At 32.6% G+C, this 16226-nt stretch overlaps 1 protein-coding gene across 1 annotated transcript in view; it reads right to left on the bottom strand.

Moving 5' to 3' along the window:
- Positions 1-2526: 2526 nt before the first annotated feature.
- Positions 2527-16226, bottom strand: part of DACH1 (dachshund family transcription factor 1) — a 379138-nt gene continuing 365438 nt past the window's right edge. Inside the window, 4 exon segments of the mRNA XM_060079776.1 lie at positions 2527-2639; positions 3139-3282; positions 6245-6392; positions 15137-15288. Coding sequence (XP_059935759.1) covers positions 2527-2639; positions 3139-3282; positions 6245-6392; positions 15137-15288 — 557 coding nt within the window.

Below are 16226 nucleotides of genomic sequence, written 5' to 3' on the forward strand. Positions count from 1 at the left end.
TGTTATTTTTGTTAGCTTCCAAATTTATGAATTTAGTTTCCAGGTTTATAAAAAGTTTCAAAGGGCCAAATGAGCTTATTTACTGGGGTTTAAGTAGCAAAAGATGATCTCTGCTTTTTTTTTTTTTTTTTTTTTTTTTTTTTTTTTTTTTTTTCCTTTTGCGGTATGCGGGCCTCTCACTGTTGTGGCCTCCCCCGTCGCGGAGCACAGGCTCCGGACGCGCAGGCTCCGGACGCGCAGGCTCAGCGGCCATGGCTCACGGGCCCAGCCACTCCGCGGCATATGGGATCCTCCCAGACCGGGGCACGAACCCGTATCCCCTGCATCGGCAGGCGGACTCTCAACCACTTGCGCCACCAGGGAGGCCCTCTGCTTTTGTATATTAAAAGTCTTAGGTAGTTCAAGTGCTAGTGAAATAACTTTTATCAATTAACACATAGAAATGCAGATTCATCTAAAGTGTTTTTTCTAGATTACATTTGAGAAAAAATCATATTATGTAATTCAAATCATTAATATTAGTTAAGTGTTTTACAGAAAACTGTTCAATGAAGAGTATAAGAAAATAACTAAATCCAAGTGTAAGTATACACAAGGTAGAATATTGCTAATCATTCACATTAGACTTGAGGAACCCATCTTTTTAATTGACAAGCTGAATGAATGAATGAATGAATGAAGTGAAAAAATGTTTTATATTACAGTTAAACCAAAGCAATAAATAACCCCATAAGTTTTATATTTGCTTAAAGTAACTATGTATAATTGTGTTCAAATATTTCATTTCATTAATTATTAAGTTGTCTGAGTGGGTTTTCTATGTTATACAACTGACAGCATTGTGGATGGCAAAAAGAAGGCAATTTATTATTAAAAATTTTCTTCAGAGTACTAAGTAAATCGTAATAGAAATTGAGAGTTGTCAGAACTTCAACCTAGAGAGCAAGCTCTTATCTATATTGAAATATATTAATATATTTGAATATGTGAGTTTTACAATTCAAATAAAAATAATTATGGCCTTATTGATGGACAAAATATTGCTGATAGCAAACTCATGAACTATATATTATGTCAACTATGCAAAAATGTTTAATCATTGCCTAATCCTTTCTTAAACCTCCCATTTGTGTGAAGGAATATATTGTCTATAATTTTTCTTAGCTTGAGTTCTGACCACCTTGAGAATTCTGTGGATATCAGATAATTTATATATTGCATCTACCTAGAGACTTATGTGCTTCCTTAGACCATTTTGGACATTAGCTAAGTTAGTGCCTGAGTAGTGTTCAAACACACAAACCAGGGCTGATTATCTACATTGGCCTTATTGAGGTTATTGTCCCTGATAAAGAGGACTGGCTTTGTTATTAGTAAGTTGTTTACTTATGTGTGCAATTCTTTAGAGATGCAACAGAAAGCTTTTGATTTTATAATATTAGATGCACCCACATATATAATTTTACTGAAGTCTGTAATGCTCTAAAACAGTGAAGTCTTTTCTACATCTACAGGTGCATTAATCTTGTATATCCAAGAAGGTGTCTTGTAATAACATACGGTTCAAGCCTTAGGATTTAAAAAATAATTATCATGGTGTCAGTTAAAATCAACAAGCAAAAAACATTCTCCAGGAATGTTTCAAGTTTCCGATTTTTATTTATTGCATGTATGATACTTTACACCATTATATTTCCTTTACACTAAACCAAGAATTATACTTTTGGAACTGATTAAGTAACACAATTAATGTCAAACAATATCCCCAAAATGATTGAGCCTAAAATGCAAAATGAAAGCAGTTGGGAGGATTTTAGCAGTTAATCATTTAAGGCTTTCCTCTGAAGAATCATCTTCATTTAATGCTCTTTTTACTGTTTAGTATTCATGCTGTTAGATTGAGTTTATTGTCTAGAGTAGATGTTAGACTATAAGTGCTACCTTCAGATTTTGTTCTTTCCTAATAGTGTGGTCTCAGCAATATAAATATTTTTCTCTTATGAGTGTTTAATAAAACTCCCTTTAGTATTCTATATATGATTTTGCTCAGCAGATTTGTGTTATTAAAATGTATATAGTGGCACACAGAACATTTGGAAAATCCACATAAGACCAAACAATCTTATTTATTGTTAGCTTTCAACTGGCCTACTTTGCATGTAATGTCACAGGAACAAAAAGAAGACAATTTCAAATTTCAAGAACTACCTAGTTGATTAACTCATGAATTTACTGATATAGAATAGAACTTATAAACCCTTCGTGTATTAGATTGGGCTTCAAGCATTCAATAAAACACATTTACTGTGTTCAAGATTAAATCATACATTGTTTAAAATTAATTATTCTTTTTTAATTGCATTGTATAAACAGAAATGACCTGTTAATTTAAAGAAAGTCTATCAGCACAAAATGAATTCACTCATATAAACAAGCAAGATGAACTTGACCTTGTTTGAACTTGTTTTGATGTGGCCCAGATGGTAGGCTACATGCTTGAATAGCAGGCTAAAGTGGAGGAAAAACTCATAGTGCAAGATCTAGATTTATAGCCTTTTGCAAATTCCTACCTTGTATTGTCCTTTCGGCATCTGTTCTGCCGCCACTGCGGTCAGCTTCTATCTCTGGGGTCAGAGAGTCTAAAAGCACAGAAAGGTAAGAGTGACACACATTTCATTTGATTTCCATTGTCCTTTAAAAAAAAGCAACCTGTTACTTTGGTGCTGAATTAAAATTACATAAATCTTTGTCATCTTTTAAAGGTTGAACAAAGACTATAACCATGAGAACTATCAGAAGATTTGAATGGATAAATAATGCAAAATTGTTCATAAAATGAGATGGGGGGTTGGGAAGTTCTTAGATTAATATTTTATTATGTTTCAGTACAGACAGATTTGGTTAAATGGAGAAGCAATGTCAAGTCTCAGATACTGAAGTAACAAAACTGTGGAAGCACCTATGAAATAAAACATTTCCCCCAACACATATGACTCTTCTTCCCACCCTTCTTTCAAGCAGAGCTTAATGAATCACAAGCCATAAAAATATACAAAACCACAAACACATGTCTAAAATTGCCTTTTGAGTATTCAAAATGAAAGTTAGTTAGCCATGCATAAAGATGCATCCTCTTACCATTTAAGACCCTGAGACTATCTGCTGAAGCTGCCTGTTTTAGTGTTTGTTCGGCTTGCTCACGCCGTTTTGTCTCAAATTCAAGTGCTTCCTGCAATTTTCTCTTTGCCTTCTTCTCCTTCTTTAGCCTCTTTTGAACTATGGCTAGAAAAGAGTATATGTACATTATTATTTTTTAAAATTTTTGCAATGATCATCTTTCCACAAATGGTCTGTGTTTTATGTAATGTTCTTCTTTTTTTTTCCTTGCTGGACTGCATCGTCTATGCAGAGGAAGTTTAAAAACAGCAACAACAGCAACCCACTTTTACCTAAAATAGATCTCAGTAAAATATCCAAGGAGGCCAATTTTTATTTAGCTTTGAACTATTACAAGATTGACTCTAATTGTCATATGTGGAGGCAGATTTAATGGGAAACTAATTTTAATAGATATTTATATTCACTAATAAAGGAAGACTGATTAAGTAAATTTTGTGGCTTAGTCTCTGCCCTGGAATCAGACTAACACAAAGTAGTCTGAATAGAGCCAAACTTTATGACTCCTGTCTCTTTATGAAGCATCAATTTTGAGTAGTAAATGGAGCATTTCCCCTATAAATGCTTTACAAAAATGTTGCACCAGCAAAATTTTTAATAACTCTTTCTTGAAATTTTAGAAAATGCAACAAATATTATTGTATATGAGGAGCTAAATAATCTTAATTATTGTTAACACATATAAGCAGATATTTTTGGATGAAGCTATTGCAATTTTCTTAGAGATATTAATAATTTCTTCATAGCAAATATATATGCACTATAACATATCTCAAGAAAGTTTTACTTTTACTCTGCAGGAATCTGATGAGTATAAAACTTCACTGTTACTTATATAAAAAAGTAGCTTATGATACAAAAAGTTAACTATGATGAATTTTTCTCCTACTGGACAATTTACATATTTGTATATAACTTGTAATCAATAAATAATAACAAATGTTCCTCACAAAATGTATGTTAACTGTACTTTCATTCATACAATAATTGATCATTGTTTTAACTTTTATACTATATATAAAGTAAGCAGTCAGCATATGGAAATCATAAAAGTCCTTTCTTTGAAATAATTTGTTCTTGGATAGTTGATAAACATTGTGGATGTGAATGTGACAGAATCAGTATTAGAAAATCCTTCTGGTAGAGTTAGTCACAAGAAGTAATTATTCCAAGTTTATAATATGATTACTTACTACAGATTAAAGAACAACATTTTTTATTTAGCACAGTATTTACTCAAAATATAAAATAAGGTAATAATGGCTCATGTAAGAGTTTTACTTTCAATTTCTAATTTACACATATCCCATTTTTATAATCATTATTATTAAGATGGCAGACCATTAACTTGTCTAGTTTATTGTTGTTGGTATTATATATTAACAGAAACTGTATTTTATCAAAATGTACATTGAGTACAGTCTTATAAGAAAAACAAAACTGGTTTCAAATAAATGCTAATTTCCTTTATTTAATAGTGTGAAAATCATATGCTTATCTTAACAAAATTACTTGCCTACACTTTCCCTTTCCAAAGATGATTGTTTATAAGTCCTTTTGAAAAGAAACGGTGATTTCTGAATTATTTATTTGGATTGTGTACTCCCATGGCACTGAAAGCTCAATATCCAGCGCCTTGCCATAGACCGCTCACCGCTTCCTCCTGTGTGACTGAAGCAAATGGGATTGCCATGTTCTCTCTTCAGGGTAATATGCTGCTTCAATAGACACACTCATAATAGATAATTACTGATAGTTATTACTCTTAATTTGTTGTTCATAATTAATTAAATGGGAGGTGCATGATGTGATCTGTGAAACATTTTGCCCTATACCTCTAGTGGTTAAAGGAATAAAACAGAATGTAAATCCTCCAACAGTTGTGAACCAACAAAATTCTGAAAGTCTCTCAAGTAACCAAAAGGTTACTTTAGGAATTCAAGGGTCTGCTTTTAAGTCTTCTAAAAAAAAAAAAAAAAAGACACTTCTCCAAGTGAGAACAAAATCAAGACGTGGCTATCTCATGGAAGATGGTTCCACAGAATGAACCATGTTCACTTAAAACATATCCTGCTATCAATGTTTATCTTGTTTTGATTACTCTAGTATCTAAATCTATGTGAAATCACATTATTTAGAACAGTGCTATACACCTGGGGTGACAGTTTCCCAAATCAGCCTCATCCCAGGACCCACTAGCTGTTGCTTCATAGTAACTAATGAAAAACATTTAAGTCCTGCCAGTTTTGAAAGCAAAACAGAAAGAATGATTTTTAAATGACCATGTCAAACATATCAAAGGAGAAAGTGTGGAGTATTTATAATGGATACTTATTAAATGAGAGAAAAGGAGCTCCCCCTTCTAGAATACTGAGGAGAACCTTAGAGCTGAGACAAAGAGGAAGTGGTTGTAAAGAAAATACTCTTTGATTTCATACATAAAATAAACACACAAATATGAATGACCTTCAAAATTATCTATACATGCACTGTAAAGTGCCCAATAAAAATTCCTATCAGTTTCTATTCTGATGTGTATTTGACCTTGTTGGATGAAAATGAGGCATTCAGAAAGAAAATTATACAAACACTCAACTTTGGTCATTTGTTCATATATTCATCAGTCTCCCACTTCAGTTGATAAATATCTTACTAAATCTGCTTTGCTTGAATAATCAGTATTTTGTATTTTAGCGTTATGACTTTAACTCAAGTTTTTCAAAGGGCAGTTGTGAATGAATACAAAATTTTTCTTCATGGCTGTCATCTTATCAGAACACCTTCTTATCTTAAAATTATGAATTCGTTAAATGCTGTAAGCAATAAAAATTATGTGACTAATGATATAATTGATAATATTTCAACCCCTTGAGGTATGAACAGAAGAGAAACAATGTACTTTGGAGATTAAGAAGCACAGTAAACCCAGGATTCAAATCCTGCTCTAAAATTTAGCTAAAAGTAAAAACAAAAAAATTTACGGTCTCACAGTAAATCACGAAAGATAGTATTGTTATGTTGAATATTTGACATAAAGTGTTAGACTTAGTTGGAAGTTTGAAAATACCTCTATTCTTTTGTTCCATCGCCAACTGCTTCTCAAGTGTTTCCCTTAATTCTCTTTCCCTTAAAAAATCCATCTTCAGTTCTGTTTTTTCAAGTTGAACCTGTTTTTCTTGAGCTCTGGCATTATCTATGGCAACTTTCAAGAGCCCCTGTACAAAGAAGGTATTGAGAATTGTAATATTTTGGTATGAAGAACATTTCATTCATTACTTTAAAGTATTTTAAAAGAGAACAACCCACTTATCAAATTCTTTGACTACTGTTGTGCAGTCACTCTGTACTCACTAGGACAAATAATAGAACTAAAGCAAAAAAAAATCTAAATTTAATTAAACTATTTTAGAAAGACAAATATTTTTGGTATGCAGGTTCAACTGCTTCTAATTAGAATATCTAGATTTAAAACTATATGAGGGCAGCACATAAGCGTGTCTAAGAAATAAATACCGTGGAGAAAATTAGACTGGAGCTGTTCCACGTGTAATTATCTGACATAGTTTATGTAACCCCACGTGATGCTGGCAGGACCCACCTATCTCTCAGGGCTCATTCTCTACCACTCTCTACTGAGATTATATGCGACACCAGTGGCCTTTCGTTTCTCAAGGCACTGATTTGTTTCTGCGCCAGGGACTTGGCTCTTTCTGATACCCTCCTGAATGCTTTTCCTCCCGAGTTTTGCATGGCTCATCCTTCATTGCACGTTTGTTCCGTCAGCATTCAAGAAAGGCCTTCTCTTCCCACCCTATCTGGAACAGCCCTCCAAACTCACCTGCTTATTCACTCCTTAAAATTCTTCATAGCATTATTATGTAATTTTGTCATATATTTATTCATTTAGTGCTTTATGTTTCATCTTCTCCACTGAAAGGTAAGCTCTCTGAGGCAGGGACATTTTCTCTCATTGGGTACTATGTCCCTAAAACCCAGGGAGTGCCTACCATAGAGTAGCTTTTTAAATTTTGATGAATAGAAATTATAATACTGGTATATTTTTATCGAGCTACATAATATGTGTAAGGGATCCAAAACTTAGTGGCTTAATAGTGCATTATTTTTAAAAAGGCAATCAAAATGTCTAGAAACAGAGGATAACTTTTAGGGGACTATTTGACATTATATATAATAATTCAAGAGCATACGGTGAAAGCAAACTATATTTATTTATATAACATAAAATCATATATATGTAATTTGACTGTATGCTATTTAAGAAAATTAGTAGTATTCTGAGGTTTTTGAAAATGAGATTATGAGAATATGTAAAACATATACAAAGCATTCTGCATGTGTTCTTTTCTAAGATGCTTTAGAAAATTATTAGTAAACTTAGTAAAAATTGGAGCTAAAATTTCCATCCTTATCAACTCAGCAATACAAAATGCTGTTTTGAAGAAGACATTTTGCTTTGGTTTGTGAACATCAGCAGCTGAATTTTTCAATTGAAATTAGAAATGAAATGGAAGTTAGTGCCAATTGTAGATATATTCTAGAATGTGACTCCTTTGCAGGAGACACCATAAGCAGTTTGATTCAGAAATTTCAACTCCAGCTTGACTTGTTAGTGCAATAGGAATGTACCTGCAGCTCAGCCCACTGATGTAGCATTGTCACAAGCCATTTTTAGCCTCTTTTCAAGCACATATAAATTATTTCATATTTGTTGTTACTGACCCTGAGTTTTATGGATTCATTCTTGTGATATGAAACAAACCAGAGAATTTCTATGTGGCAGTTCAGCCCTCCCTACTCTTTTGTTTTTAGCAATAAAACATAGCTGCTAAGAAAACTGCCATCTTAATTCAGTAACATTCCTGTGTATGTTTCTTCTTCATCAGAAACAAACAATTAGTAACAAATAAAAAAGATCATTACATCAAGTGCCCTTTTAGATCACCCCAATTAAAACTTTAGTTTTGCTGTATTTTAATGCTAAGATACCAAATTCTAATTTTCTGCTCTGATTGCTCTTGTTGACTTATCTTTGAAAGATGTACTCTCTGTGTAATGTCTAGATATTATTTAGCAAGATGCCAATGTTGGCACCACTTAATGTGTTGATTGGTTGTATTATCAGTAGCTGTTTAAAATAAATTACTATTAAACTATTATTGTCCTTGGCTGACAAAACACAATATTTTGGCATTTTTTAAAGATGAAACAATCATTATGAATAAACATGTTGAATAATGTTAAGCTGCAACTCTAATTTGTGTAATTTTATATTAATATTTGTTGTAAAGTATGAAGTTGCTAAGAACATTTATATTTACTGTTTCCTTTTGTCACTGTTGCTGCTAATGTCGCTAATGGTAATATATTACCTATTCCTGCTGATTATATCTGAAAAATATTAGCTTTTAGGATCCAATACTGTCTAGGGAATATTTATAAGCTGTATAAAATTAAGTTTCATTTTTAGACTTTAAATCAGTGCACATCAGGAGTCCAGTGTGAACAAAAATCTTCACTAGAGTCAAACAGATGCATATGCAAAAAATATGGTATTGCCTGTGACTGCTCTGCTGCAAAAAATACAGAAAACCGATTAAATTTCAGTGCAGCAGGGAGCTGGGAAAAGCAATAGCAACTAGTGTTACAACATCTACAAATCACTGGGACACCATTTTAACCATCAACGATAATAGTACTTTCAGATTTGTGTGACTTCTGTAAATTTTCCAGGTAGATCATATGCAGAAGTTCACACTAAATGCTGCGTCTCATGTGGTTGTGCAGTATCAAGCAAAATTCTAAGATGACTGTAAAATACACAGGGCTTAAAATGTGAATTTGCTTCCAAGGGGTGGTCAGTTCTCATGATGTTGAAGTTGGATCATGATAGTTGTGAAGAAATGCATTTTAAGCTTACTCTATGACACAGCAGTTATTAAAGATAATGGTTGTTTGACCTCAAATTTCTATAAGTCAGGCATAATGGTTGTCATAATACACAAACATTTTTGTTTTCTGCAATGTAAATTAAATTATTTCCATAATTTTTCAGGGAATGAGTCTATTATATATATAATATACATATATATTTTTTAAGGACACTGATTAATCTAGCAATATCTCAACTATTTCTATAGCCTAGGAAGTACAAATATCTGATTGTATAAGGGGACTTTAAGATATACTGATATGAAAGAAACATTTCTTAATTTGCTAGTTAGATCCTAGAGGAAGAAAAGCTTACTTAATCCATATTTGTATTTTGTACAAATTTATTTCAGAATCAGATGACACGTAAGGTTCCATGAATGTCACTGAAACTCACTTGCCAAAATTTGTGCTCAATAATTTGCTGCTTCTAATGAAAGTAAATAACTTAGTTTGAGGAGATTTTTAGCCATCACCTATTCTAACTAAAACCTTTTAAATATTAGAAAACCAAGGTCCAGAAGGAACAGGTGACTTATCCAAGATCCCAAACTAGTAAGTTGACTAAGCCTGGATCAGAACTCCCTAGCTTACTTAACTTTTTTTTTTCTTTAGTTTCTTTCCAGGATGAGAAGGAATAGTGTGCCTTGAAACCAGGAACTTTTATAGACAGAAAAAAAAATATGATAGCACAGTATCAACTAACACATTTTTGCAGCTCTTGTGACAAAAGTTATAGCTATACTTGGTTTAATGTTATGGTTATTGTTCTCCAAAGTTGATTAACAATGAACTCTCCATCAAAAGCACTTCTAGGTATCCTACACTGGATATTGGTGTCTAGAGATCCTACAATGGGTAGAATTTCCTAAGTGATAAGAACAACAGAGGTGAAATGGGTCGTCTGTTACTCACAATAAGCCCCTTGCAACTACACCTGAGCTTCTGTTACTAAGTTGACTTTTGGAAAGCCCCTAAAGGATGGGTGAGGTTCAGAGAGCTTCTGGATTGGTCAGCATGTGGAGGTACTGGCTGGGTGGCATATGCAGAGGGCACAGAAGCTCTATGCCTCATCCCACATACCTTGTCCTATGCACCTCTTCTATCTGGCTGCTCCTGAGTTATACTGGACAAGTCATCTGCTCCTTCTTGACCTTGGTTTTCTCACCTTTCATAATAAACTGGGTATTTAGTAAGTAAAACATCTTCCTAAGTTCTGTGAGCTGCTCTAACAGATTAATTGAACTCATGGCGGGGGGGGGGGGGTGGGAACCTCCAATCTGTAGCTGCTTGGTCACAAGCACAGGTTATAATCTGGACTTAAAATTGACATTGGAAATGGGGGCAGGGAGCACAGTCTTGTGGGACTGAACTCTTAACCTGTGAGATCTGATGCTATCTCTCGGTAGATGGTTCCAGAATTGAGTTAAATTGTAAGGCACCCAGCTGGGGTTGCAGAATTGCTTGGTGTGGGAAAAACTACCAGACATTTCTTGATCAGAAGTGTCAGAAGTTAAGTAGTGTTGGAGCAGAGTAGAGGAGACTTACACAAGAGTATTTTTCCTGTATAAGGACTCATTAAGATTACTCAGTAAATATTAGTTTTTACTATTTATGTTATTATTATTGTTGCTGTATACAATATAAATTAGTAAATACAATATAGAGTCCAGATTTTTAAGAGGTTAATGCTACTGTCTTCAATATAGTAAACTGGGTTTAAAATACTGGCTATATTTTACTGTTTTTTTAATATGATCTCTTTTCACAAGTTGGTAATGGGAACAAAGGGGAGAAGATTAATATATTATTATGATTAAAGATAAAAAGATCTAATGTAAGACCAATATATCTGATTCTAGTCTACCCATATTTTGAAGCCAGTGTCCTATTTTGTTGTTTATCTTTTCAAAAAGTTTCCTTCTAATTCTCTTATCTGACTCTGTTATAATTAAAAATATGTATTGATGATGAAAATGAAAAATGATTAATTTCTTTGAAATGTATAAAATATAACATTACTGGTCATGACATTGAAATGTAAAGACTGGAATATGTATAATCAGAGTATTTTGGTCAAATTATTTTTCACTGTCTTCCCTTAAATATAGAAGTAAAGAATGCTTTTTAAATACAACATTTGGATTATGTTTATTTATTAGACCATAGTGAACCAATCTGGGACTGCCATTCATTGTGGTTTTAACATCCCTTTTAGGTCTTCCTTGTTTGTTTAATACCACCACATAGACAAACCATACTGACCCAAACTCCTATCCTCTCTCCTCTTATGGCATATATCTTTAGTGCTAACTTCACCCCTAACTAAACTTTATATTCTCTACCTTATTTTACCTTTCTACTTTTTACTTATTTACCTATTCTTATTTTAATATTTGTAAGTCATTTAAAATAATTCTTGTAAATAGGATAAACAATGTAAATAATTTGTTCCTGGTCCTATGTACAAATAGATCCCAGTTATACTTTACAGCATGAAAGCTCAAATAGAGTAAGTAGGTAAAATTATCCTTTCAGTTTGTTCAAATGGTAGTCAATGATCGAAGGTGTCACTTCTAGTAAATTGACACTAAAATTCTACTTTCCTCACCTATAGCCTCACAGGGAGTTCTCCACAGATGTATTTGATTAAGGAAGCCATAATGAAAGACTACCCGCATTAAAAAAATAAAATAAAATTCCATATAAAGTACATTTTTAAAAATCCTAAAAAACAAAATCTAGAATGAATCCATATCTCTCACTAAAGTGAAATTGCTGTCTTTTACTGAAGATATCTTTATCCTTTATTACTTTTAATTTCTGAAACACTCAAATTTTAAGAAAGAACAGTATAGTTCTAGGAGGTAGAAAAAAATCTTGTGCTTAAAGTTATATAATATATATATATATTTTTTTCTATACTACATATATTTTTCTCTACTACTGATATATATAAAATATATATTTTCTATACTATATATAGTACATATATATTTTAAAATACTAGTCTACAGTATTTTTTCCACAGGCCCTCTTTTAAAGCACTAAGAAATAACATTTATGAAAATTCAATTCTGATAACACATTATGGAAAGGACATCTGTAGTAATCATTACAAATTTTAAAATTGAATATTATCAAATTATAGAATATCATGAAATTAACTTATTGAATATTAGAACAATAACTCCTTAAGTTATTCTGAAGAGATGTTTGGTCATTAGTTTTAAGGAAAAGTAGAGTCTATATGCACTAAATTTAAATATAACCCAATGTCTTGGGTTTAATTACAATAACAAATATACATAACAAACCTTTAGTTTCAAACATGAAATTGTATGATGTAAAACTATACACATTTTTAACTCAATTCTTTTTCATTGTCATTGTGATAAAATACCTTCGAAGAAAATATGGAGCTTTAAACTTACCACACCAAAAGAGTGTGACCATTTGAAACAGAAAGCAGAGAACCCCATTATATATAATTGAAATTGCAGAGGAAATTGAGGTAGACAGAATGTAATTACCCAAATTAGAATTTGGACAGCAAACACATTTATACTGTATGCCCCATAAGCCAGGGTCATGACTGTTTAAACATTCTACACTATTCCTAGGATATTACTATAACTCAATATATGTGGCAATAATAAAAGAGCTAGCATCTATGACCTTTTGCAAAATAATGTGAAGCTATTACTGAACATAAATCCAGTATGTGTGTCTAATGTGTGTATATATATATATACATGTATATATGTATGTATGTATTATTGTGTTTGTATTACTGTGCATGGAACTCAGTAAGATTTTTCATCTTTATTTTACCTTATGTACACATATGTGCATGGCACATATACATGTATATAGGTATTAAATCCATACCTATAAATATATAATATCTACATCTATATACATACTTATATATATGCAAGACTGAAGTGAACAAGCATAATTTATTTTAAATGAAGTATTCTTATTGTAGGTGTTCTAACTTTATCAGACACAATTTCCTATGATTTGGGACTAGAAATAAATAACTTAGTTTGCCTTGATGATCATCCTATCATCAACTCTTCCTAAAATGTACCCTCTCAAGACTGGTTGGAAGGTTAGAGAGTATATTAAATCTAGAGATACCTTCAATAAAATAAATTATTTGTCTAAAATTTGTACATTTTAAAACTGAAGTTTTCTTTTTTTTTTTTTTTCTTTAAAGAAATAATTCCAGGGCTTCCCTGGTGGTGCAGTGGTTGAGAGTCCACCTGCTGATGCAGGGGACAGGGGTTCGTGCCCCGGTCCGGGAAGATCCCACATGCTGCAGAGCGGCTGGGCCCGTGAGCCATGGCCGCTGAGCCTGCGCATCTGGAGCCTGTGTTCCGCAACGGGAGAGGCCACAACAGTGAGAGGCCCGTGTACCGCAAAAGAAAAAAAAAGAAGAAATAATTCCAATTTGAGGTGATGCAGATATTTCCAGTCTGGGTATTACTGGCCAGCAGTGGGTGGAAAAACACACCCAAACTGACAGAATTTGACTTAGCGATGTGGTTTTCACACACAATGCAAGGGTCCCTGTGTAAACCCACTCTTCAGATGAGCAAGCTGGTCTACACTGGTGAATGTTTACACAGAAATATTTTCTCTGCTGAAATTGAAATTAAATTACCACTTTCCTGATTAAAGAGGTTTTAGTTAGTGAAGATACAGACACCTAAATGGAGAAATTTAAGTTAAATGCTTAGCTTCATATGGGGTTATATACATAAGAAAATAAATTGTTCCCTTACTTCTCAGAGTGTCCATTTAAAAATGTTGAGGGATATTTTCTGAAAGCATTTAATTTGACAAAGGAGAAATTCATTAAAAACTCTACCTTGGAAAACAATAATATGGGCCAAATTTTGAAAAAAATAAGTTTTATGTTTATTCTAAAATATAATCAATTATTTAGCCTTGATTACATTTAGGCTAGACTGTTGATTTATTTCAATTACTGAGACATAAAACCTTAAAGTTGAATACAGTTCTGGAGACTCTAATTACGTTAGTATTGAAAATGCCATATTAATAGATGAGAAGATATGTTACATTAAAGGCCTTCTGTTATGTCCTTAGAGGGGTAAATAAAATTAATTACATTTCTACTGGGAGAAAGTTTAATATGGTAGGAAATGTGTACAGAAAAATATCACTAAGGATCGAGTGCTTGAGCAAAGATTAAAAAAAAAAAAAAATACCAGCACAGTATCTGTAAGCATATGCTTACTACTAGCTATTCCAAGTGTGTTGAAGTAGATGGCAAAAATCTCCATCTGGGGTCCACATGACCACTTCATGTGTGGGCAAGAAAATTATGCTTTCTTTTATCCCAAACACTCTTCTTATTTTGGCTCCATGCTCTATGTTATTGCTAACTGTAAGTATTTTTGATTCATAATGTACTGTACGTAAAATATACATCCTGAAGACTACATAGGAAATCCGTGGAAAGTTTTGTATGGCTTTTTGAAGTCTATTCTTTGAAGAAACCCTATTAACTGAAATAAACTTATTTATGAAAGAAGGGATTTTTTGGATTCTTTTATTTTAGACATATTTGAATGACTAAACATATCATTTCCTCACTGAAAGGCCAGCAGTTTAAAAATAGCTAAATATTTATTAGCACTGGTATACTGTCATTTAGTACATCAGACAAACTTAAACAGTTAGATTTCTCCCATTAATTGGCAATAAGGACGCTATTTAGGCAGAATAATTTTTAAAAGGCCTAGGTCATTTGCATCTACATTTTAATTAAGGTGTAGTATACATATTTGAGTATTTCTAACTAATTTGATTTGTGTAGTAAGTTTAAAGTCTTAACTTGCTAGAAAAATTTCAATACCAATACCATGGTTCAGTCAATCTCAAGAATGGATTAAGCTGGAATAGTATGAATTTGGGAAAAATAGACAGCTGAGCCTTCCACGTTCCTTTCTCCCAGACTGTGAAAAAGTCCTACCTGTATGTTAGTCAGAAGGGTCTCTATGGAAGACAATCCATCAGGAAACAGAAAAGGAGATGGGAATCCTGGAGGTAGTGGCTGTCCATGCCCAGTTAGAGAAAGTTTGTCAAGGCTGTCTCTCGCAGTTGGTGTGGAAAGCGGGGTCTCATCTGTATGTGATTGAAACAAAAATATAGAACAAGTTACGCTTGTCTGTTTTTATTAGACCTCAGTAATGGCTTCCCTAGTGGTTTCCAGAACATTTATTGCAAATTGGTTCCTGCTATCAGGAGAAAATGCTTTCTGCTGAATTTTCTTTAATGAAAAAGCTGTGGAGATACAACAAGATAACATTAATGAGTAACTTTATAAGCCTCTTAAATGCAGTCTCTAATGAGACTGAGTTTACAGTGCCATAGAATCTTTTTAAAACAAATATTATCTCATATATAGTTGTGATAATATATTCAGGCTGACTTTATGGGCACCTTCCCCATTATCTCATTTTACTTTGTTCTGTTTGGATTGACAATAGGGTATTTCTAGAGCTTCATATAGGAGAAATGCTATGTATATTAGTGTCTCTTTCTCAATTAACCCTTCCTATATATCAATGATTTGTTCAAATATATTCTTAAGGGATCTACAAGTGAATATACAATTAAAACCTTTAATTCCACGACTAAAATAAAAACTGGAATCAAATATATTCTTTCTCAATTATAATTGAATTATTCAATATCATGAAAACTAAAGATCTAGTTCTTTTGACCCTGAATACCTCTCACCTCATATTGAAAAACTAGTTTTTTAAACATGAAAAAGGGGTCTAAAGAAAGGGTAATAATATACAACTCTCAAAACAACATTTCAAAAATCACATATAAAACCTTCTAAGATAAATTAACCTTTACTTTGTTTATTGAACATTCTCCAAAATTGTAAGCAACTTAGAGTAATGCCCAGATACAAATTATTTTTACTCTCACGGTGAAATCTTCTTATTCAGTTCTTTATTATTTAAACATTTTAAAATAGATACTTGTTATGGTTTACTTTAGTCTATTATATCACAGATAAAATTTTATTCAGGGCAGGATTCTCAATT

This window comes from Mesoplodon densirostris, chromosome 17 (assembly GCF_025265405.1).
Source record: "Mesoplodon densirostris isolate mMesDen1 chromosome 17, mMesDen1 primary haplotype, whole genome shotgun sequence".
NCBI classification, from domain to species: domain Eukaryota; kingdom Metazoa; phylum Chordata; class Mammalia; order Artiodactyla; family Ziphiidae; genus Mesoplodon; species Mesoplodon densirostris.